At 31.1% G+C, this 23,192-nt stretch overlaps 1 protein-coding gene across 1 annotated transcript; it reads right to left on the reverse strand.

The window, feature by feature from the left end:
* Positions 1-2,300: 2,300 nt before the first annotated feature.
* LOC132745529 (RNA polymerase-associated protein RTF1 homolog) lies at positions 2,301-23,162 on the reverse strand. The gene is made up of 17 exons (XM_060734479.1): positions 23,003-23,162; positions 20,362-20,475; positions 19,884-20,010; positions 19,120-19,291; positions 18,058-18,275; positions 15,830-16,049; positions 15,170-15,259; positions 13,217-13,307; positions 12,810-12,892; positions 11,924-12,119; positions 11,135-11,212; positions 10,287-10,408; positions 9,176-9,311; positions 8,186-8,284; positions 7,650-7,685; positions 7,261-7,360; positions 2,301-6,780 (listed from the first exon to the last, which is right to left on the reverse strand). Exons 1-17 carry the CDS (start codon positions 23,078-23,080, stop codon positions 6,674-6,676), a joined length of 2,067 nt encoding a protein of 688 aa, XP_060590462.1. The 5' UTR covers positions 23,081-23,162; the 3' UTR covers positions 2,301-6,673.
* Between the last annotated feature and the right edge of the window lie 30 nt (positions 23,163-23,192).

A 23,192-nucleotide genomic window follows, 5' to 3' on the forward strand; every position in this document is an offset into this window, starting at 1 on the left:
TATATTTTGCTAAATTATCTGAATTGACAATTTACATAAACATTTTTATAAGATGTTATCACCTATGGTTTGTTATAACACCAATTCTAAGTGCAGCTCAAGAACAAATACTCTCAGAATGCAGCCTACATTGACAGCAGCATTGACTTTAGACCATTCAGATATGATTTAATTGTTAGCCATATCATAGTTAAAATTTGGATTATGGTAACTCAATGTTTTCTACAAAGGACATATTCATCAATAATAGTCCTGATAAAGACTACAAAATGCAAACTGGTTAAGGCCCTGTCACACTAGACTGCGCTTTTACTGCGTTTGCATGGCGTTGTTAAATTCAACAAAGCGCCGCGAGATCGCAAGAATAATCTGAAATTTTTGGTGACATAGAGACTTCACGGTGTCTTTATGGCGTCCGCATGGCGATCATGTCGTTGCTACAGAGCTTCCACGGCGTTATAACGCGTTCTTACGGCGTCTTAATAGGCGATTGACTGCGTTGGGACTGCGCTTCTACTGCGTTCTTTGCGCTTCCACTGCGCTTTCACAGCGCTCACACGGCGTTCACAATGAGCTAAAATCGTGCTTCATATACCAGCGATTACTCATTCTAAATAGTTGTGTAACTGCTACAACTGCATGCAAGCAAGCAATATTCCAACTTGCTGTCGTTCATCATCACTGGTTAAAATGACATTTACGTTCTATATATACAGTGAAAAACCTCAATTAAGATCACCAAAGGGACTGCACAAGAGTGGTCTCGATTGCGGGTGTTCTAAATTGTGGATATAATTAATTATCAAAGCATTTCTATTTCATGACAACTCTATTTGAATTATTATGTATGAATATGTTGAAACAATTATATTATAACCTTTAAAGATTACTATAAACTGATGTTATAATATTTATTAATCCTAATTAGAACATTAATCTGAAGATATTTAATGTACAGATTGAATTTTCATAGGTCTTGTTTCATTAGCATAATTCACATATTAATTAAGAAATTAATTCGTCACAAAATAAATGTGCAGAAGGTAACATTAAACCAATTTAAAGATTATCTTCTTACCTTTATACAATATTCTACTAATCATGACAGTTTCAACACATTGTTTCAAGTTTTAGAGAATTCAAGCAGATGAATAACAAAAAAAATTGTCATCTGAATAGGTACTGACTGGAAAATCAGTAGTCTCAATAGTGGGGTTCGATAAATAAAACAATGAATTGGGACTAAAACTGGTGGTCTTAAATGTGGGTAAGTGGGGTGGTCTTAATTGTGGATCATGTTACCATTAACATTAAGAATGACTGCAGTCTTAAATTAAAGGGAAAAAACAATGAAATATGTATACACATGTTTACTTTTGGAAAACTTATTGTTAATTGGGGAAAATTAAATCCATTGTAACTGAACAGTACTAATGCAGGTAACTTAAACTCACAACTAGAGATTTGTAAACTTATTGTTACTTAACAGTATATAATATTAAAGAAACACCACTTTAGTCCAAAAAAAATCCTAAAAACAAAAATTTGAATTTCTTACATAGATTAGCTAGGTGAACTTTAAAACAGAAAGATATGCAAAAGATAATTCAGAAATATACTAAGAAATAAATTGAAAACCCTATTTTTGTGCTATATTTGCCTGATTTGAGCATTGTGAAACTACAATTTCGGGTCATTTTCACATTTAAAATAATAATCCATGTAAAACCAGGGTGAGCAAATGATTTGAAATTTTGTGTAAAACTTACTAGTCTGGACCTACATCAAATGGAACATTAATTTTGAAAAAAAAATCTAGTCCTGTCATGTCAAAAACCTCAGTGGAGTCCCTTGAAACTCACCAAAATAGACAGATGTAATGGAAAAAAGTAAAACTTGCATAATTTAACCGTTGTAATGTAGGTAAATCAATGTCCCTTAAGCAAAACAGTTGTAATGAAGAGAAATTAAACTCATTGTTTTTTTTTGTTTGTTCACACTGACACAGTGTAGGTCATTTGGCAACATTCCAGCTTTACTGGCGGAGGAAGACCTCAGGTGCCATTCCGTGCATTATTTCAGGCACGAACAGGCACCTGGGTAGAACCACCGATGTCCAGTTAGCTAGCTGGATAGCGTCCTTACATGAAATAATTCATAGTCTCTGTTGGGATTTCAACTCACAGCGGTGAGTGGCAATTGGTTTGAAGTCAACGACCTTAACCACTCAGCCACGGACGCCCCTAAACTCATTGTAAGTAGAGAGTTGTACAGGAGGTAAATTAAAACAAACAACAAAGCTTGTTCATAAAATATTTAATTTTGTATAAAGAGAAGAATTTTGCTTATGTTAGAAACAAAACAAGAAAATATAATGAAATAACTGGAAAGCAAACATAATATGTTTAAAGTTGTTCAGTTTTAAATAACATACAAGCATTATATCAATGTAAAATTCAATTAACAGTATAAATAAACCATATGATTAGTTTGTATTCTTTTCAATTTCTTGGCAGAAAAGTAAGAAATTTCTGTTACCCTATAGCCTGCTGAATTTGTGTAATGGATTTGCCCAACAAAGACATTGGAACAGTCCATTCAAATATGAAGGGATTTCAATAACAAAATACAAAGACATCTACCAACAGTTAAGAGACTGGTCAGATTTAACAGATACTAAACATTTTGGTTCCAGCAGGTTTAAGGTCGAAAACTGACACAAAATTGACGAAACATTTTATACTACAAGGATTTGAATGACTCAAGTTTGGTTCTTTTATGCTGTTGGTTATTGTTTGTTTCTGTGATTCTGTTACATTGGCACAGTATAAGTCATATGGCGACGTTCCAGCTTTTACTGGCGGAGGAGGACCTCAAGTACCCATCAGTGCATTATTTCAGGCACGATCAGGCATCTGCGTAGAACCACTGACGTTCCATAAGCTAGCTGGATAGCTTCCTCTCATACAACAATCCAAAGTCCCTGTCGGGATTCGTACCCACAGTGGTGAGGGCCAAGTGATTTGAAGTCAACGACCTTTACCAACCAGCAATGGACGCCCCTATGATGTTGCTAAACCGGGAATAATTAAAGAAGAAAAATAAAAGGTCTGAGAAACACATCGTTATAAACAAAATGGAAATAACAAATTACAATATATGACATTAAGGGCTTAACTTTTGTAATATTTACAATCAGTAACTAAACATTTACCCTACAGAAAAGCAGATTGAAATTAAATTAATTTTATTCAATAAGCAATAAAACATAAAATCCATAACAAGTTCTGTATCCAAAAATATGTAAGTATTTGTTTAACTCAACAGACTTTCTTAATTTTCTTTCTTTATTTCCATTAAAAAAAAACTTCATGAACATTAGAATGATTTTATGGGTATGCTACTTTCATGGAAACCAATAGTGAAAATTAAATGATGAATGATCTGAGATTGCAAGAGTAGGAAATACATGTATAAGACTTTCATACAGAACTTTAATGGCACTAATCATAAAGTAATTATTTTAATCACCTAAATTTGTGTAATAGATTTTTCCTACTGTAAATTTAGAACAGTTACATGTTTAAGCGATTTCAATATTGAAAATACAACACATAAGCTACCAACAGTATAAAGCCAGGTCTAATCTAGTGACAAGCCAAGTCTATACTGGCAATGGTAGCAAAAGTTATTCACCTTCAGTTCCAGCAGATTAATCCTCAAAATGTTACAACCTAAAAGTAATAGACCTTTTTGCCACCAGCATAATACAGGCCAGCCAGCACAACTGTATAGTGTGAGTAAGCTCTATACTGATGGAATCTCAACTTTTGTATTCTTATATTGAAATCCCTTAAACTTTTGAATGGACTGTTCTAAATTCAAAACTAGGCAAAATCCATTATAAAAATTGGGTAGATTAAGGGTGAAAGGTTAACCTAAACTATCAACATACAATCACAATACAATAGGACTTACTATATTTCTATACCAAATTAACTACAGCAGTAAATATGATAAAAAAAAATACTTACAAACAGGACAGAACACTTGTCTTATAAAAAAAATCATAATAAAACATATAGCACTTTTATCAAAAGATTTCAGTAGCCTATGTGATAGATATATTTAATTTACAGTCACGTTATTTCTATATACAAAGTACACATCTATCTATAGATAGCCTATAAATAAAGTATAAATATGTTGACCAAAAAAAAAACTAAATGAATTCAGGCTGAAAATAACTATCCCTAGCAAACATTTCATTATACATGTATAAGTTTTAAATTTCCAAGAACATTTGTTGAAAAACTGTTATAGAATTTGCGATATAAGAACTTTTTTGAATGGAAACCCGTTGTGTGAATAAAATGAAATATTGAATTTGATTTTTATTTTGTTACAAAAAAAAGCATTTTTTCTTTTTCTTTTACAACAAGGTAAAAAGTTTTGAAAAGACAATACTGTATACAATAAAACAATTGACCTTAAAAATGAGACATATATCCATCTCAGAATTTCATTACAAAGACAGACTAAATACAACAATGCTCAACTTTACACAAAAAACAATTTACATATATTCATAAAAATATATCTTATGAAATATTTTTAAAAGAATAACTAACAATAAATTATATTGTTTCCATAATCTTATGGTGGATTCTCCAAAGAGTTGTAACATAGAATATCTCTGTTATTGAACAAACATCAATATTGTATGTAAACAGAATAAAATGTTCTGTACCAAAATATTACTTTGCTGTTTTAATAAGTAGAATTCATTCCATTTAGCAATGATTTTGTGTATGCGCCATTTGCTTATTTGCATATTTCTTTGATGCAATCATTTTGGTAGTAGTCTATTTTATTCTTTTTAAATTAAAATAACACATCAGACAAGTGATCTCAGGATTGCTGACAGTGGGGGTTTAAACCCCTTCAGGAGCAAGTCGTTGTTTCCTTGAGCAAGAATCTTTACGCTCATTCCTTAGGCTTAGTACAGCTTGGTTCCAGGTATGGATTCAAGAGTGTTTCAATAAGCTTATAGCTTCAAACACAACTAAACTAAAATAAATTTGTATAAACCATAAATTAAAATACATGTATATATATCTTTATACATTTTTAACACAGCTTTTCCTTAATTATTTAATCTTTAAATAAAATAATAAACTGTAGATATACAAGAATTGGTTTTATAAGAGGACAACATGTGAAAATATAAGCATGTCTGAATATCTAAAGATTCAAGAAATGAGCCGCGTCACGACAAAACCAACATAGTGGGTTTGCGACCAGCATGGATCCAGACCAGCCTGCGCATCCGCGCAGTCTGATCAGGATCCATGCTGTTCGCTATCAGTTTCTCTACTTGTTATAGAGTTGAAAAGCGAACAGCATGGATCCTGATCAGACTGCGCGGATGCGCAGGCTGGTCTGGATCCATGCTGGTCGCAAAGCCATTATGTTGGTTTTGTCGTGACGCGGCTCAAATGTATGATCAATGTAACATCTGATGATCATCAAATTAACCCCATGCTAAAAGTACACTGAAAACAGATTAATGATCAAAGATTATGTTAATGCTTTTATTTCAAATTCTAAACAACTTTTGTGACTAAAATAAGCAAAATTCAACTCCGTAAGACAATATACATACAACACCCTATGTAAAACAAAAAATTGCTAAAAATGTTTTATTTTCATTCATTATTTGTTTCACACTAGGCAATCCCCCCATAAATTTACAATATATCCCCCTAAAACAGTTTATTAATGGACACTACTGCCATGATAATGCCATTATGTTTGGTGTAAAAATGTAACAAAAATGAGGTTATTAACAATGACAAAATGGCCTGGCCTCAAGGTTATGAAACATTCTTCCGAGATCTGACTCATATCTCAGGATTTTCATTTGTCAGTGCACATTCTGTGACGGTTCCTGGCCAATCAAATACCTGAAATCCGAGTTTGAAATCAGAAAATTTCTATATAACCCCTGACACTGGTACTTGCTCACCTGAGTTCTAATCTACAGAAACATAATGGATGTGAAAACAAAATACTGAAACAAAAATTGTAGCAGGAACTCAAAAATTACAACAGTTTGGGCACCAGTTTTTCAAGATTCATTGCTAACAGTTAGTCACTGCCTATCAAAGTAATTCAAATCCAACGTTGTGTTAAAAATTAACTGAGCTTTTGGAAAAAAATCAAAAGAGAACATATCTTAAATTTCAACATTGTGAAGAGATTTTCTCACAGAGATTTTTGTAATATTTATGCTCAGCATGTCTGAACTATTTATAAACAATATAATTGGAAATCTATGAGACAGACAAAGAATAATCACGGTGATAAAAGGTGTAAGCCATTAGTTTAACACAAACATTTGGCAAGCTTTCATCATTATCCATTTATTTTATTAAATTAGACAGAGAAAAGCTAGCTAGTTTCTAGATTTAGTCTTGGTAAATCTAATTTGACCCAAACACAGTAAACTCTGCTTGATTTTCATGAAATTGCATGGATATGTACTTAATAGTTTTCAAGTATTTTAATATTTTCTCCTTAAAACTCAGCCTCACATTTCTTTCTCTCTCTCACATTCTAACTCCCTGCTCACAACCCACTCAAGAATCTCACAATGCCCTCTCAACATATGCTATATAAGTCCTTTCTTTTTTTTATATTCATCTAGGTTTAGAGAACGTCGTGGGGCTCCTGGCTTAAATTGAGGTGTTGGTCGATTTTGTACAACTACAGCGGTATCTGGAATAAACAAATAAAAACTTTCATTAAATATGACTATACTCCCTGTCACCAATTTGTGGCTTACATTTATATCTCCTACAGGTAGTTATGAATTTCTCTCTACTATTTAAAGAGACTACATTTGAGCAATTCTGCCTATTAAAAGCATGAACAATACAGTATGCAAGCATTAATTATGAGCGGGCCTATACTGTTATCTTTAAATATTACAAGAACTTTCATAAGGGAGTACTTCCATATAAATGTGTAAAAGTCATATAATTCGTTCACGCTTTGATTCTAGAGTTAACACAACACGAGTTGTTACACCAATACTTGTATTTTGTTAAATTAGATGGGACTCTTTCCTACACATTTCAAAGATTCCTAAGTCTTTTAACTGAGATGGACAAGTGATTAAAAGTCAAAGAAACTGACACTTTGTTCATCCTGTCCATGGTCTGGATATTTTTTTTTCATTTTAATAAAGCCACTTACTTGTCGTCGAGAGATCCATGTCAATTTTTATTTCAAAATCGTGATCAGCAAATGGATCTTCAGAAAGTTTTTTCTCAGCTGATTTTGAACCACTAAACATCTGTAAGCAAGAAAATTCAACTGTTACAAACATATGTAATATCTGACATTTATTTTGTTCATTGCTAGACAATTACTTATAATACACTTTTGATATATACATAAAATCTTAATGAAAATTAGGAAATACTTCATGAAATATGTCTTAAGAAACTGCACAAGACAACAAATCACTAAAAATACTTAAATCTCCTGTATTAAGGACACAATTCTCAAACAAAATAAGTTAAAAGTAACTTTTTTGAAAAGCAGCTATAAGGTTATATATCAATAGGATAGTTATACATTACCATGGAGTCATTTTTCTTGTCTTTATTTAATGCTGCCTGAAAAAATAAAGAAACAGTGTGCAACTAAAAACCTCACTGTTATATAGAATTATATCTGCAAGTAGATAACAAGAACCTCAAAGTGATCAGCTTGCTCAGCTATTCACAGTACCATAGCCTGAACAATGTAGGAATTGTGTATGTTCACAAAATAAGTACAATAAAGCTAAACTTAACTTACAGACTGAAGGCTTTAATACTGGCCTTCAAGCTACTGATATACACATGGTTATTTGTGATTTCAACAAGGACAGGCTATAACATCACCATATTTGTTGATAGTTATCAAATACCATCATTCATGGGAGAGTAGCTTCAAGACATTTGTGAAGTTTCAAGTGAATACCTTAGTGCTTGTACATATAAATTTTGCATGCAAAACTGCCAAAGGTGTATAATTCAGTCACAATGGAGTTATGGGTCTTGAACAAAACTAAAGAAACAATAGTTTGCAAGAATAATTATTATAAAACATTCATCAACTGTATCATTCTTACCATATTTTGTCCTATATTCTGTTCTACAAGTTTCTTCCGCTGTTCTTCCAGTTCTTTCTTTTTTGCTTCATCTATTTGAGTCATAGCTGTATCACGTGACTGGAAGTATAAAAAAATATACAGTTTAACTTCAACTTGCCTATGTAAGCACATACATAAAATGACTTGTCTGTAGCCACCACTTTAAATCCCCCCCCCCCCACCTCTGTGATCATTTTATCTCTATATCTTTAATGTATAAAGCGACTTTTGCTCAATGGGACCAGCAGCCACTAATAAGCCAGTTTATTGTCATCAATCTTTTCATCAAGCGACCAGTTTTATCTGTCAAGATTTTGTGTTTTTATAGAACGCCGCCTCATGTGATCACAAATGTTAACAATCAAAACCCACTACATAATGTGAAAAACTTAATTTCCCAAAGCCAGTAGCGTAAGCAAATGAAGTTAATTATACCTGTTCAATAAAATTGATAAAACAAAGCAACACAAGTTCTATAAACTTAGTATCGAATCTACACGAATATAATATTCTATTTGTCACATATATAAAATAAGAATAGTTATATAATATTCTATTTATCACATATATAAAATAAGAATAGTAAACTGTTAAAAAGAGTCATTTTTCATTGATGCGCCTATAGAATAATGCTAACATTAGCACGCTTTAACACTATGTTTATATATATAACGCAAATGATATAATGTTTAAGTGTTATTACACTAGTGATTTATTGTTTTCATTAAATGGCTCTATTACACTCCTGTGCTGTGGTTTATGTGACAAAATTATACAATTACATAGAATATGGTTTTACACATATAGTACAAAAATTCTCACAATTAGTTTTTAAAAAATTTTTTTTTGCATAAACCTATAACACATGAGACAATCCTTGAAATATTTTCATCCAATACCACTAGTGTTCATATTGGACATATTCCTTAAATATTCAGCATAAAACCTAGCTTTGCACAGATCGCTTACTTTTGTGACTAGTGTAGGTCTACTGTGGCGTCTAGTGAAAGGATCAGCAGCTGCTCCCTTCATGTCCTCAAATTCTTTTTTCATAGCTTCTTCCTTCTCAATCTGGTTACGTAATCTGTTACGCTGATTAATATAACTGTAAAATAACGAAATCTTTTTATAACTCTATCAACTGTAACAATATACAAGTACTACCAGCATAGAGTCAGTCTATGTCCATTCAAACAATGCTGGTTTTTCAATATAAACACTAAAGTCTTTCATAAAATTTTGATTTTCAATGGTGTGTAAGGCTCCCATGTTTACATTTTTTGTAAACGTTTACAGGATTGCTAAGAACCGAAACGATACTGTTTAAACGGTGGTAACTCTATGTACTTTATACACCATGTAGATGAGTTGCCAAATGATGACTTACTTGCTATTTTTAATACATGTACAAATAAAGAATGTGCAGGGCTCATCACGATTGAGTCAGTATTTTTTGCATTGTATCCCCATTTGTTACCAAAAATGTATTATGTCATGAGCAATTTTTCCACGTTAATGCTGTGTGGAGGGTTGTAAACACCCATTTTCCGTTTTTTAGTTTGGAATAAACCACTAGAATTGATAAAATCCATGATTACAGACAATGATTAAGAAATTTTGTAAGACACTATACTATGGTTATTTCTTTTAAATGGTAAAAAATATTGTAAATGTTTACGAATGAAAATCAAAACGAATCCGTTTAAACGTGTTACCGTTGGGACCTTAATGGTGTGTACTGGATTTAATGATTGACCATTCCAAAATCAAACCAGAAGTATTTGCCAAATTCAATGGTGGTTAAGGTCATTTTGATTCTAGTTCAACATTAAATACAATACAAAACATAATCTGAAATCATAGATAAATTCTGTATTATCGTCAAATTTAGTTTTTTATCGACCATTACACTATATGTTGAAAACCTTACAAATCCAATACAGTTTTGAGATACCATTTGTTTCTATCCTCAAAATGGGGTTTGGAAGCAAAGTTTGACATTTCATATATTATGTAAGAACAACAGATAACAAATGAGCATTGATCAATATAAAACAAGTACATGTATCCGCATTAATACCTTATAGAACTGATACTTTGACTTCTCTGTTTATCGAGATCTTCCGCTCGTTCCTCCAAACTGTCAAGTTCTTGTTGAAACTTAATGGTCATTTCATGATCACCTTTCAACACTGCCTCTTCCTGTGTGGCAAATCAATAAAATCATTGGTACAGAATCATCATGTTATAAATATGGATTCAACAGTTTTTAAACTTGAAAACTTTATCTGTAGTATAACATATATTATATGTTATAAGTAGATATAACCTCGTGTTGAAAAGTGAGCAAAATATAAAATTACAGACATTTCGCTTAAGGAAATATTAGCCAATCGTGCAAGAGTAGAATTTAATGATAGGTTGTTGATATTTACGCAAGAGGAAATTTTAGTGATAATCTCAATTTACGAAATTTGCCAATATTTCCATGTCGGTTACTTAATCACTTACACAGTATCTGTTAAAATACACTAGTTTAAAGGCTCTGTATAATTGGACACTTTGCAAGCCATCTATGCAGATTAAGGTTATAATGTATATCTCAATATATCAATTTAAAGTAATTGATCTGAAGTATCTTGAGGTTCTTTAAAAGACAAGTGTATTTGATCAATTAAAAACTTCTTCAATAAGCCTATGACTTTTTCAGCTATCAAGTGAAATATGATTACAAATCTTTTTTTGAGAAAATGGCTGTTTCCATAAAATAAGTATTTTTTATTCTTTCATCAATACCAACATTTTGTTTATGCCTTTAAAGTAGCAGAAATATATCTAACCATACATTCCACTGAATTTTATCACTTTAATTAACTAGATGGTTTCATATTCTCATAATATAATAATGAAAAGTCATTAGGCACTTACCCTCTGTTTGAGTAAATCGGTTTTCTTCAAAGCATAATTATGAGGATTCTTTTTAAATCTTTGTTTTTCCGCTACAATCTGAAATCAAATCAATACAATATACATGTACTATAAATATTATATGAGCTAGATGTAAAATAAGATTTACATGTGTAAATGGATTCCATGACAATACTAACAAATTTATTCAATTGGCTGCCAAATAATGCTTAGTTAAAACATCAGCATTTGACATTTAGTCAAAAAAAGTTATGGAAAAACATGCGTCTCATGCAATTGATTCAAGCTCAGGGAACCAAACTCTGTAGACTTAAATTTGTACTGAGAATAATCTCCTGGATAAAACAATTTGTCTTTTAATGTTGTATTCCAAAACTTCCATGAAGAATTTTTTTTAAAATGTTATCATACTGAGAACTCTGAGAAGTTAATACTATAGTTCTAAACTTACTTTAATTTGACACAACAAAGAGTTTTCCACAGAAAAAAAAGAAGAAACATCTAATTCAGCTTCATTTTTACACAAACAAACAGCTAAACTTATTCATTTTAAACATATTTATTTTACCTACATTGTGATAAAACTTGAAGTTTTACTGTAACACTGTCAAGTGCTTTGTGCATAACAAATATCAGATTATAATTTGAAATGACTGATTTAGTTAGGGATTAATCAGTACTGGTGTTATATGACGGAACCTGATAGTGACCACTTTAAGGCTCAAATGCTCTGGGTTGAGAGGCAAGCACCTTAACAACGATGCAACTACTGAGTACTTAAAGACAAACCTTTTCAATATCTGCATCTTTAAATTTGAACTGGTGAGCTGACTGGATATCTTTAAGTTTTTTCTGTACATCATCTGTTGATGGTAAAATTGACCCGCACAACATCACTGCCTCTTTCCATTTGAAAAATTCTGACTCTGTAAAGTCTTGATTTGATACAAACTCTAATCTGTATACCCGCTCTGCTGCACCATGTCTGTTTCAAATAAAAGAAAACTCATTGTACATGTATTTCATTGGTCAGAAAGACTTACTGCACTACTAGGTTAAATGGATAATTATTGAGATAAAAATGATGGAAAAATACATCTTCTTTAAGCCAACTTTATCACATTGAAAACTTCTTCTTCCCTAGCAGTATTAAAACATACAGAAGTAAAGAGCAAGTGACCTAAGTAACACAACAATAGAGACATAAGTGGAAGTCAGGCATGCTACTGATATTTGTAGACAGAACTTCACACGACAAACTGTTTATACATCTCTTGAATATACTTTTCAAGGCATATATGAGTATTTCATTTTTGGTATGTAAGCATAACTTTAATGTTAATGACATAGAAAGCATGGACACCTACATTTTTTGTTAACTTGTAAATTTTTGATATCATAAAAATACCATATGCAATTCGGTTTCCCAGTATTAGAAAGTATATACTAATTTACTTCAAAGAATGTTTTAGCTTGACGTTGATGGATGGTTGAAAATCACAGGTCAAGGTGTCCTCCTTCTTTGGGACACTCAGATTCAAAAAGAACAGTGTACTTTTGGAACCTGATTCAGATCAGATTGATCAAGACCCTCACATGCTAGCAATAGAGTTCTTACTGTACTATAAACAGTCAGTTTCATGTCATTATTCTAAAATATAGTACAAGATCTTACCTTAATTTTAAACCTTTATTTGTTCTTGTGCTACCCAATTGATATATTTTGGCTGTTTCAACAACATCTACAATTTCTGCCACCTGAAAATGATGTAACAATGTTATCAAAAACTAAAAACTATTACAAGTACAGGGAAAAAACCTCTTATTAAATGACCGTATTTTTTTTCTCAAAGCATTTTAGCTACAAGCTAGAAAGCTATACCACAGAATTATATGGTTGTAGTCTGTACAAATAGGGATTTTAACAACTAAAGCATTGTAAACATAATTATGTTACTATTTTTCCACCCTATTTCAGGAACTAAACTGAAACAGTTTGAAATCTCATCAACTTGGCTATAGAATACCACATACATATACATATAAGTATCAATAGTAAATTCAAATATAGAAATTACTTACCCTATATACAGGCCTACTATCATGATTTCCTATACCTATCCGTACAAAACAACCGGCAACAGTGTCCTTGAAAAATGGCATATGACACCACCTGCAAAAATATACATTTATATCAGCAAACGTCTAGAAAATTTAAAGATTGGTATGGATATCCTTGTATGATAGAGCTGGTATATAAGAAACTAGTATTGTATATTTATTTTACACCTTTTAACCTGTCCACAAGGAATAACTCAGTAAGACTTTCCAGTGTCATTAGCTTTAAGAAAAGTTGACCTACACAACCATGCTGTAACTTTTGTGTATTCAATTCTTTCTAATTTTTTGTCAGGATATCTTACTGAAATTCTAAATTTAATTGCACTACTAATAATTATACCATATAATAAAAGCAATAATCACAAAAAACAGCATCTGATAACAAGAGCACCGCTAGGCGGAGCATTATATGCCCGAAAGTGTTTTTTTTTATATAAAGGATGAAGCATTTGTAAGACATTCCATAAATTAAATAAAGTATTAACTCCTTCCAATAGCAATCCTCCTATAAAGTTTGAATATTGTGGGCCAAATAGATTAAGTTATGCTCCAGAAACTGTTTTCAGTTTTAAAGTAATAGTGAGCTTGACCTTTGACCTTGTGACCCAAAAATCAATAGGGGTATTCTACCCAATATGGACAATCATCCTATAAAGTTTGAATATTGTGGGCCAAATAGACCTTAAGTTATGCTCCAGAAACAGTTTTCAGTTTTTAGTTATAAAGTAATAGTGACCTTGACCTTTAATCTTGTGACCCAAAAATCCATAGGGGTATTCTACCCAATATGGACAATCATCCTATGAGGTTTGAATATTGTGGGCCAAATAGACCTTAAGTTATGCTCCAGAAACTGTTTTCAGTTTTTAGTTATGCTCCAGAAACTGTTTTCAGTTTTAAAAGTAATAGTGACCTTGACCTTTGACCGTGCCACCACAAAATCTATAGGGGTCTCCTACCCAATATGGACAATCATCCTATGAAGTTTGAATATTGTGGGCCAAATGGAACTTAAGTTATCCTCCGGAAACTGTTTTCAGTATTAAGGTAATAGAGACCTTGACCTTTGACCTCAAAATCAATAGGGGTCTCCGACCCAATATGGACATTCATCCTATGAAGTTTGAACACTGTGGGCCACATGGAACTGAAGTTATGCTCCAGAAACTGTTTACAGTTTAAAGGTAAAAGTGACCTTGACCTTTGACCTTTTGACCCCAAAATCAATAGAGGTCTTCTAACCACTATGGACAATCATCCTATGAAGTTTGAACACTGTGGGCCAAATGGAACTTAAGTTATGCTCCGGAAACTGTTTTTAGTTTTAAGGTGATAGTGACCTTGACCTTTGACCTTGTGACCCCAAAATCAATAGGGGTCTTCTACCCACTATGGACAATCATCCTATGAAGTTTGAACACTGTGGGCCAAATGGAACTTAAGTTATGCTCCGGAAACTGTTTTCAGTTTTAAGTTGATAGTGACCTTGACCTTTGACCTTGTGACCCCAAAATCAATAGGGGTCTTCTACCCAATATGGACAATCATCCTATGAAGTTTGAATGTTGTGGGCCAAATGAAACTTAAGTTATGCTCCGGAAACTGTTTTCAGTTTTAAGGTGATAGTGACCTTGACCTTTGACCTTGTGACCCCAAAATCAATAGGGGTCTTCTACCCAATATGGGCAATCATCCTATGAAGTTTGAATGTTATGGGCCGAATGGAACTTAAGTTATGCTCCGGAAACCAAATTGCTAACGGACGGACGGACAGACGGACGGACGGACGGACGGACAGACGCCAGGGGGTATAACATAATATGCCCGAAATTCTTTCGGGCATATAAAAAGTGAGTTTCAGAAAAACTATTCAATTATCAATCAAATATCAAGTTTTTTCACAATTGTTGTTACCTTTCAAGTTTATTTCGAGACAATCTGATTTTTGATAAAACATCTTTTGAGGATATAGGTGTGTATCTTTTCCGTGACTTTGATCTTGACCTAAAAATAAACATTATTATTTACAATATCTTTTATCTAATACCAATACAATGTACATGTACTTGTTATACATGTACTTTCAGCAACATCACAAGAACCTATGCTTCTACATTCAACAAATTTGTTACCTACATGTAGATATAGCAATAGGTGCTGTGCAAAAAGACACGCTGATCAATAAATTAATGAGGTTTTTAATTCATCTCAATTAATAATGTTTATTAAAAAAGGTTTTTAATAAATTTACTTGACAACACAATCTAGTATGAATAATATGATAATCTCATTAAATCAGTGTTTTATATACTGAATAAACATAATAAACTTTACTATAACTTCGAATAAAAGGGTAATGTCTAATGGCAAGACAAAAAGAGGAATTTGAAAAAGTTGAAAAAGGTTATAGGCCTAAAATGTTTAAATGAGTACACTTTAAGTTTTAAAATTTAAAAGTTTACAATCTTCTTCTACAGCAATACATTATATTAATACTAATGGACATGCATCAGTCAGATTATATCTATTTCGCTCTGTATCACAACATAAACTAACTCATATGTATTAACTTACTCGTCGTCTGATGACTCTGACCTATAGGAAGACCGACTACTACGACTACTGCTACTTCTACTACTGTCCGAGTCAGAATCATCCTTCTCTCTTTCACCTTCTTCTTTCTGTTTCTCTGCCTTTTCTTCACCTTCATCATCATCATCGTCATCATCATCAGAATAAATGTCACTCGCTTTCAGTGGCTTTTTCTTATCTTCCTCTTGTTGCTTTTGTTCTTCTGTTATTGGAGGAAAATGATACAGTATCCTTTTTAAATAAACTTAATATAGCAACAAACAACAACTGCTCATTTTAGGTGATGGCTAAAATTCCAATGGTTTATCTTGATCTAAATGATGGTTAATCTTGTAAAACTTGAAAACTATTAAATCTAAATGCCTTGCAAAAACAATCCAACAAGAGGACCATCATGCTCACCTGAGAGCTAAAACAGGTCATAATTATTTAGTGTAGAAATAAGTTACTGGATCACATTGGGGCTGGGCCATTCTGACTCCTGAGCCAAGATTCATGTTACTATTGTGCACTCGGCAATACTTCATGCAAAATATCTTAGTTCAAAGTCATTTACTATACATAAAAAGATTAAATATGTGAAACCCTATATTAGTCTATGTAAACAAGATATTATCATAGTATTGCAAGCAATCTATAAGTACTCTTCCAGTTAGAACCCCAGCAACATTCTTAAGGGCCACTGGCCATTCAATTATTAACATTGAATGAATGAATGAATGATATGAATGAACTTAAATCTTTAGAGTTTTCAGTTTGTCAGTATCATAGTAATGTTTTAAGTTTCCCTGCCTAGAAGGAAATTATATTTATACAACAGAAAATCAAAAGAACCAATTTTCTCAGAATGAAAACTAATGTTTCAACTTTTCTCTGTTTTAAATAAAATTGTCAGAAAAGTTCCAAGTTCTTTAAAAGTGATCATAGAAAACAGTTTTAGGAATTGACAGACAGATGGACTGAGGGTAAATCTTTAAACAACACTGGTAGTTACCAGGATATAATATTTTTCTAAAGCAAAAGTCTTAAACTAAAGAGGAGATAACTCTTGAAATAAAGATGCTAGACTTATGAACTTTGTCATTCATGATGCAAGTGTAACAAAGAACAATTATCTTAAGTTTAATGAAAATACCATTCATAATCACAAAGAAGAAAAGTGAAAAAATATGTTTTTCAAATATACCATTTACAGTAACAAAGAAGAAAATTAAAAAAAAAATCAAATAAATTTCAAGTTCAAATGAAAATAATCATGGAAACCCATGACTTATAAATCTAATCACATGTGATAAAGGTGTTGATAATGAATGTATATTTTAAATTTGAAGTAAATTCATGAAAAAATAAGAAAGGAAATTTAAGAAGGAGATCATTCTGGAAATATGGACACTACATTTACACCCCTTGTCATATTATTTAGATGTGGGAGTTTGAAGTAAATGCTATATGACATGAAGAAGTTTAAGTAAAAAATAATAATTTCTAGAAAAAATCTAAATTCAAGGGGGATTTAATTCTGGAAATAGTCAAGGTAGAGTATTGAACCTTCTCCCAAATGACTTGAATGACAATAAGAAACATATATATAAAGTTTGTAGTAGACACATTAAGAAATAAAGAAGTTATAAACGAGAAGCACTGCAATGCGACAAAAACCAGGTAAACCAAAGTATTGATGTGACAGGAATTTGGAATGAAATATGGAAGGGAAGTAAAAATGATGGTGTTATTTGTACCAACACAGAAAGTTAGTTTTAACAGTTCAAAATAAAAAGATACAAGATAACTGAGTAGCAATGTAAGGCTGTATTTTCATGTTCTCTACACACATGCCAAGTTAAGTATTAAAGGTCAAAGTGTACTGAAGTTATTGAGTAGAAGCTGAAAATTCTGCTGTAAGCAAGTGACCTTGACCTTGCTCCCAGATATCTAAATAGCAATCCCAAACTGCATCTTAATATAAGCTACCCATACAGCAGGTTTGGTGTCAATAGGTCAAAGCAAACTCAAAATATTATGAAAAAAAACTGAATTTCTTTTTTTTAGGCAACAGTGACTTTGACCTTATTCACAGACACCTGGGTAACAATCCAAAGTTGCTTCCCACATACTAAATTTGGTGTCAATAGGTCTAAGCAAACTCAATTTATTATTATCTTGTCTAACATATTTTCAATCTAGTAAATATATTCAAAGGAAGCAACTACCTCTGTATTTCTTCTCTTCTCTCCTTGCTTTTAATTCCTGCATAGCCGTCAATTTTTTATTGTCTTTCTTTGATTCTAAATCTTTTCTTCTTTCCTGACTACGTTTGCTAGCTACCATTCCAACGACACCCTTTGGTCCAGAGGCTTCACCCCCTTTCTCTTTCTTCTTCTTCTGTTCAAGCTTTTTGGCATGTTTTAATTTTCTCTCTATTTCAAATCTTGAAAGAAAATCAACAGTTGCTACAAAAATTATAGGACAATAATCAGATATTTAAAAACAACATCATATATATAGCCAAAAATATATAAATTAGCTCTTTGAAACTTACGCAAATTAAATAATTGAAATAAAGAAGTACTACCATGTGACATCCATTCACTAAATTTCAGAACAATTGATTATTTTCATCAAATTTCATTAAAATACATTAAGATTCAAGATAAGTTGCTAACATGTATAATAATATTACTACAATGTATATTAAAACATCTGTAATGATATATCCTTTGCTTTATGATTAAATACATACTACTTTAAAGAGTCGAGTGTAAACAGCTCTTTTTTTCAAAAAAACTAACAGATACATTACACTAGTTTTAAGGACTATTTCCTCAATAAAATTGATCAATAACAATCATTTAAATCTTACAACTATTTTATGATAAATACTGAAAAAAGTGGTTCAATGCAAGTATGCCCAGGCTCTTGAGAAATTTAAATGCAGCGTGAAAATATATAAGTAGCTGGTAATAAAGTGCTCTTGAGTGGTATGGATGGGTGGCCATGCCCTTAACATTTTCACAACTTGCTAGTTTGATACACTCTTTCCTTTCGTAAGTTGGAAGAAATTTGACAGATACATAAAAATTTACTTTGATGTTATAAAATATCCAATTGTTTTTCTTCTTAACAAACATTGACAAGACTTTGCGACATAAACAGTAATGGTGTTGACTTAATTACAGGGAGGAATTTATGGCATCGGATGTTAAAAGCATTTTATTTATCATGATTTAGCAGCAATTTCTACTGGCAGCTTATTACAGAGCTATATGACATACCTAGTTTGAAGTAGAGATCTTCTCTCCATACGACGGAAGAGTTCCTGCTCTCTTTCTTTCTCCGTCATATCCTCTAGTCTTTGTTTATCTTCATCATCTCCCATCAGGTTCTCATCAAAACCATCATGAAACTGTTCATCACCAGAGTCATCATCAGAATCAGAAACCTCTCCTGTTGCAATAATTATATCAATTTTATACTTTATTATATAAATTTGACTGAGACTTACAAAAGTTTTTGGAGCACCACACTAAATATGGTACGTATTCAGGTATATACTGAACAAGACACTTGAATGACTAAATGCTAAAATCTCTCCTTTTCACCTGCCAATATACATTTTAAAACATCTAATTTATCTTTTCACACCATTTTATATACAAATGTGATTATGACTGAAAAATGTTTAAATCGGCAAAAACAGCAATATTTTTCTACTTCTTAAATCACTATTTCTGCAAGTCTTTAGAGGTCATGTGCCAACACTGTACGAAGTTAAATCCTATAATTTTTCTAAAAGCCTTCAAGTGCAAACCACTCTACCATTCTCAATTCTTCATAGAGCAATTAGATCCATTAAAAGAAAAATTAGTTCACAAAGTGGTCTAATTCTTCTTATTTTCTAGATAAAACTTAAAAGTATTTTGAGCAGACAAAAATTTACTCTTTTGCAAAATTAGCACAACAGAGTAATTTATATAAATATATATTTTCTAAATCAATAAAGTACATAATATATGATACAATTTTTCTTATGACCTACCTTCTTCGGGTTCTGATCTTATTTCTCCCTCACTTTCACTGTCTGATGATGAAGCTACCATTGTCTTTCTTTGTGTTTTCTTTGATATTTTCTTTTTCTTTCTACTTTTCTTCCCGTCTCCTCTCCACTAAAAGATTAGTGTTCCATATTTAAGTAAATTTAAAATTATTTTGCATTGCTTCACATTAATAATTGCAAATATTTTACAAATTATGTATAATTTTTTTATGATTTATTGAATACCTAGCCTGCTGGCCTGCTGATTTTTTTTCCAATTCCAATAATATTTGTAAAGAAAAAAACTTTTTTATTGCATTAAATAAAGTTGTTAAAAGTTCAAAGATCATATGACCATGAGTATAAAATTCATTATAAATGTAATGGAAAACATTCTAATATGACAAAAGTTACTTTGCATATATGCTATATAACTTAGACATTGTATGAAAGTTAAAAATGATCTTGTTATGACACATACTTCTCCATCACTACCAGATGAGGATTCTGAGTCACTCCCTCCACTAGATTGGCTAGCTGCCTTAGACTGAGATTCAGATGTCCGCCTCTTTCTCTTGGCCAATGCTTTGAGTTCCTATTAATATAAACATTATTCTAATAAACTGGTAATTGAATAATTTATGAATTATAGTTTCAATAGAATTTAAAATATTTATTTTTATTATTCTATTATAAATGCATACATGTAAATATATTTCATACTTTAATATTAGAATTAACTTTAATAAATTTAAAACTTCACAATATATCGAATGTTAAGGCAACATACATAGACTTTTTTTACTCTTAAATTAAATTAGTATACTTATTTTCAAAATTTCAATGAAATAATTCAAACTTGTTATAGAATTTTTCAGTTTAACATAATTGAAGATTTTAAAAAGGTTTAGAACTATGACTATGCAATGACTTTATTTACTGTAATTAGAATTTTAAACGAGAATCTTAAAATGCCATAGTCTAAAGATTCTTTCAGGTTCGAATTGAAGTTATTCAACAGTTTAATTGTTTCTTAAATGATTCCTTTCAGGTTGTAACGTAATTTAAAGTTTTTAATGAGAAATCTTAGAATACTATGCACAATATGCCTTAAATGAATAATGATAATGAACAAAAATTAGAAGAACATGTTTTAAATCACCATAATAAGCCAACAATCTATTAATTTGCACGCTTAAATATATTTAAAGAGTTCAAAGACTACATGAAAATGAAAATTTGTTACTATTAACTTAAAAACAGTTTAAACAAAGTTTATAAACAAAATACGTAATATTTCAACAGGCTAATAATGGCATATTTTAAGGTAAATAGACATAATTCAAAAAGTAAATTTATTAGTATAATATATATGTTTCAACAGCAATCTATAAACTGAAAAAAATTTATACAGTAAATTTATACATTGTATTGCTTTCAGTTTTCATAATTTGTCTTTTGTAATAAGACACTATTGGACAATTTGTTTTATAGCAAACAAACATTCAGCAAACTGTGATCATAATTTTACTACTTGTATCTGCTATCATACACATTCTATGTAATATCATCAGTGATGTGATAATGCAGAATGATAAATGAAAGATAATTTAATATATTGTCAGATGCCCTAAATTTGTCCCTGTCTTAAAGTGAACTCTATTTAACTGTGTATATCACAAAGTCTCAACAAATGTTTGTTAAGAAAGAAAACAGTTGGATATTTTTAAACATCAAATTTCTTCAACACAGAATGCTTGGATCATTCAAAAATATAGTATATAAAACTAGCAGTGTAAAATGCTTAGGGTAACAAATGTAAATTGTATATATTGTGTCCCAGATGCTATTAAGTATTTTTCAAATGAAAAAGCCAATATTTAAATATTCTACAATATTGAGATTCTTTCTTTAATAATTCTTGAATGCAAAAAATTAACTTTAGTGCAATTCATTTATGATCAAGTTGTATGACATAGAATTGAAACTATTTGTATGTTGAAGAGCAGTGTTTTGCCATACAAATAGCGGTAGTAATAGAATGCGAAATGGACTCCATTTCGCAATTTGAACTTTTCGATTTCGCAATTTGAACTTTTCGACTACGAAATGTACATTTGTTTCTTAAATTTTGGTTTAAGTGTACTATTTAATATTTTTTTTAATAACGAACATAAGATTACTATTTAAACAATTTTTTTAATATTTTTTCATTATTTATGCTTGTAGATCTACATTTGAAAATAATCGTATAATAATGTCACATAGTTAAGTGTTTTATACATGGTCTTTCAAATAGAAAAATTCTGTAATATATCATATGTTTAACCTGGGACAAAATATTTTTTGTCGTCCAGATGTAAATGTAGAATGATAAATGAAAGATACCTTTAATTTTGTGAAAATTTGTCCTGTTAAGTGAACTCATAATGTTTTAAACAAATGTCAACAATGTTTGTTAAGACGAAACTTGCGATATTTTTAAACATCCAATTTTTCACCAGATTATATTTCAAAATATATATGATCAAACTATGTAAAAGTAGGGAAAATGTAAATTTTATATATTGTTCCAATCTTAGTATTTTTCAAATGAAAGCATATTCTAATATTGAATTCTTTCTTTATAATCTGAATCAAAATTACATTTAGGTGGTAATTCATTTGAAATTGGAGTCAACATTTGTATTTATAGCAGTGCCATACAAATAATAAGACAAAAAAAGTAGTTTCAATAACATGTATATTATTTTGTCATAAAATATTCAATGTGCTGCAGATATTTTTTTAAAAATATGATGCATTTTCTCTCTCATAGTGGAAGATAATTCTTGCAAATTAGAAACATGAAATTTAAAATAGATTTGCAACATGTTCATTTTTATAGCATTTGTGGAGTGGGTGGGGTATGGCAAGACTTTATTTTTATTTGGTATTTCTCCGACTAATTTCATTTTATTTGAGGTGGGAGGTATTCATACTGTTTTTAGAACATTTATTGAACTGCTTATATTTAAATCTGGCTCATGTGCACTGTAACCGTTTCGTGAACTTTTTAAAAGAGCAAATTATTTATAAAATGACTGTGTATTTGACTGAATGTCATTTTACAATATTATTACTTCGTCAAGATTAGAGCCACTACCACTGCCGTCACTGTCAGAATCTATAACTGGGGCAGACTTTTTCCGTTTTGACATGGTTTGGCTAAAATTATTAAATTTTCAATCAAATTTACTCCTGGGATTTCACTAACGTCCCAGCATGCTCTATTAACAAGGGAGGTAACGCGAGGTCAGAAAAGTAACCAAT

This window comes from Ruditapes philippinarum, unplaced genomic scaffold, assembly GCF_026571515.1.
Source record: "Ruditapes philippinarum isolate M1 unplaced genomic scaffold, ASM2657151v2 ctg2233_1_1_1_1, whole genome shotgun sequence".
Lineage (NCBI taxonomy): Eukaryota > Metazoa > Mollusca > Bivalvia > Venerida > Veneridae > Ruditapes > Ruditapes philippinarum.

Bases quoted from the DNA above. Each gene is read 5' to 3' on its own strand.
- LOC132745529 (XM_060734479.1), bottom strand. From the start codon at position 23,080: ATGTCAAAACGGAAAAAGTCTGCCCCAGTTATAGATTCTGACAGTGAC. The intron at 16,050-18,057 runs GTAGTTGCTTCC...CTCCAATAACAG, and splicing joins AGAAGAGAAGAAATACAGAG to AAGAACAAAAGCAACAAGAG. The intron at 10,409-11,134 runs GTAAGTGCCTAA...TTTGCCACACAG, and splicing joins CCGATTTACTCAAACAGAGG to GAAGAGGCAGTGTTGAAAGG.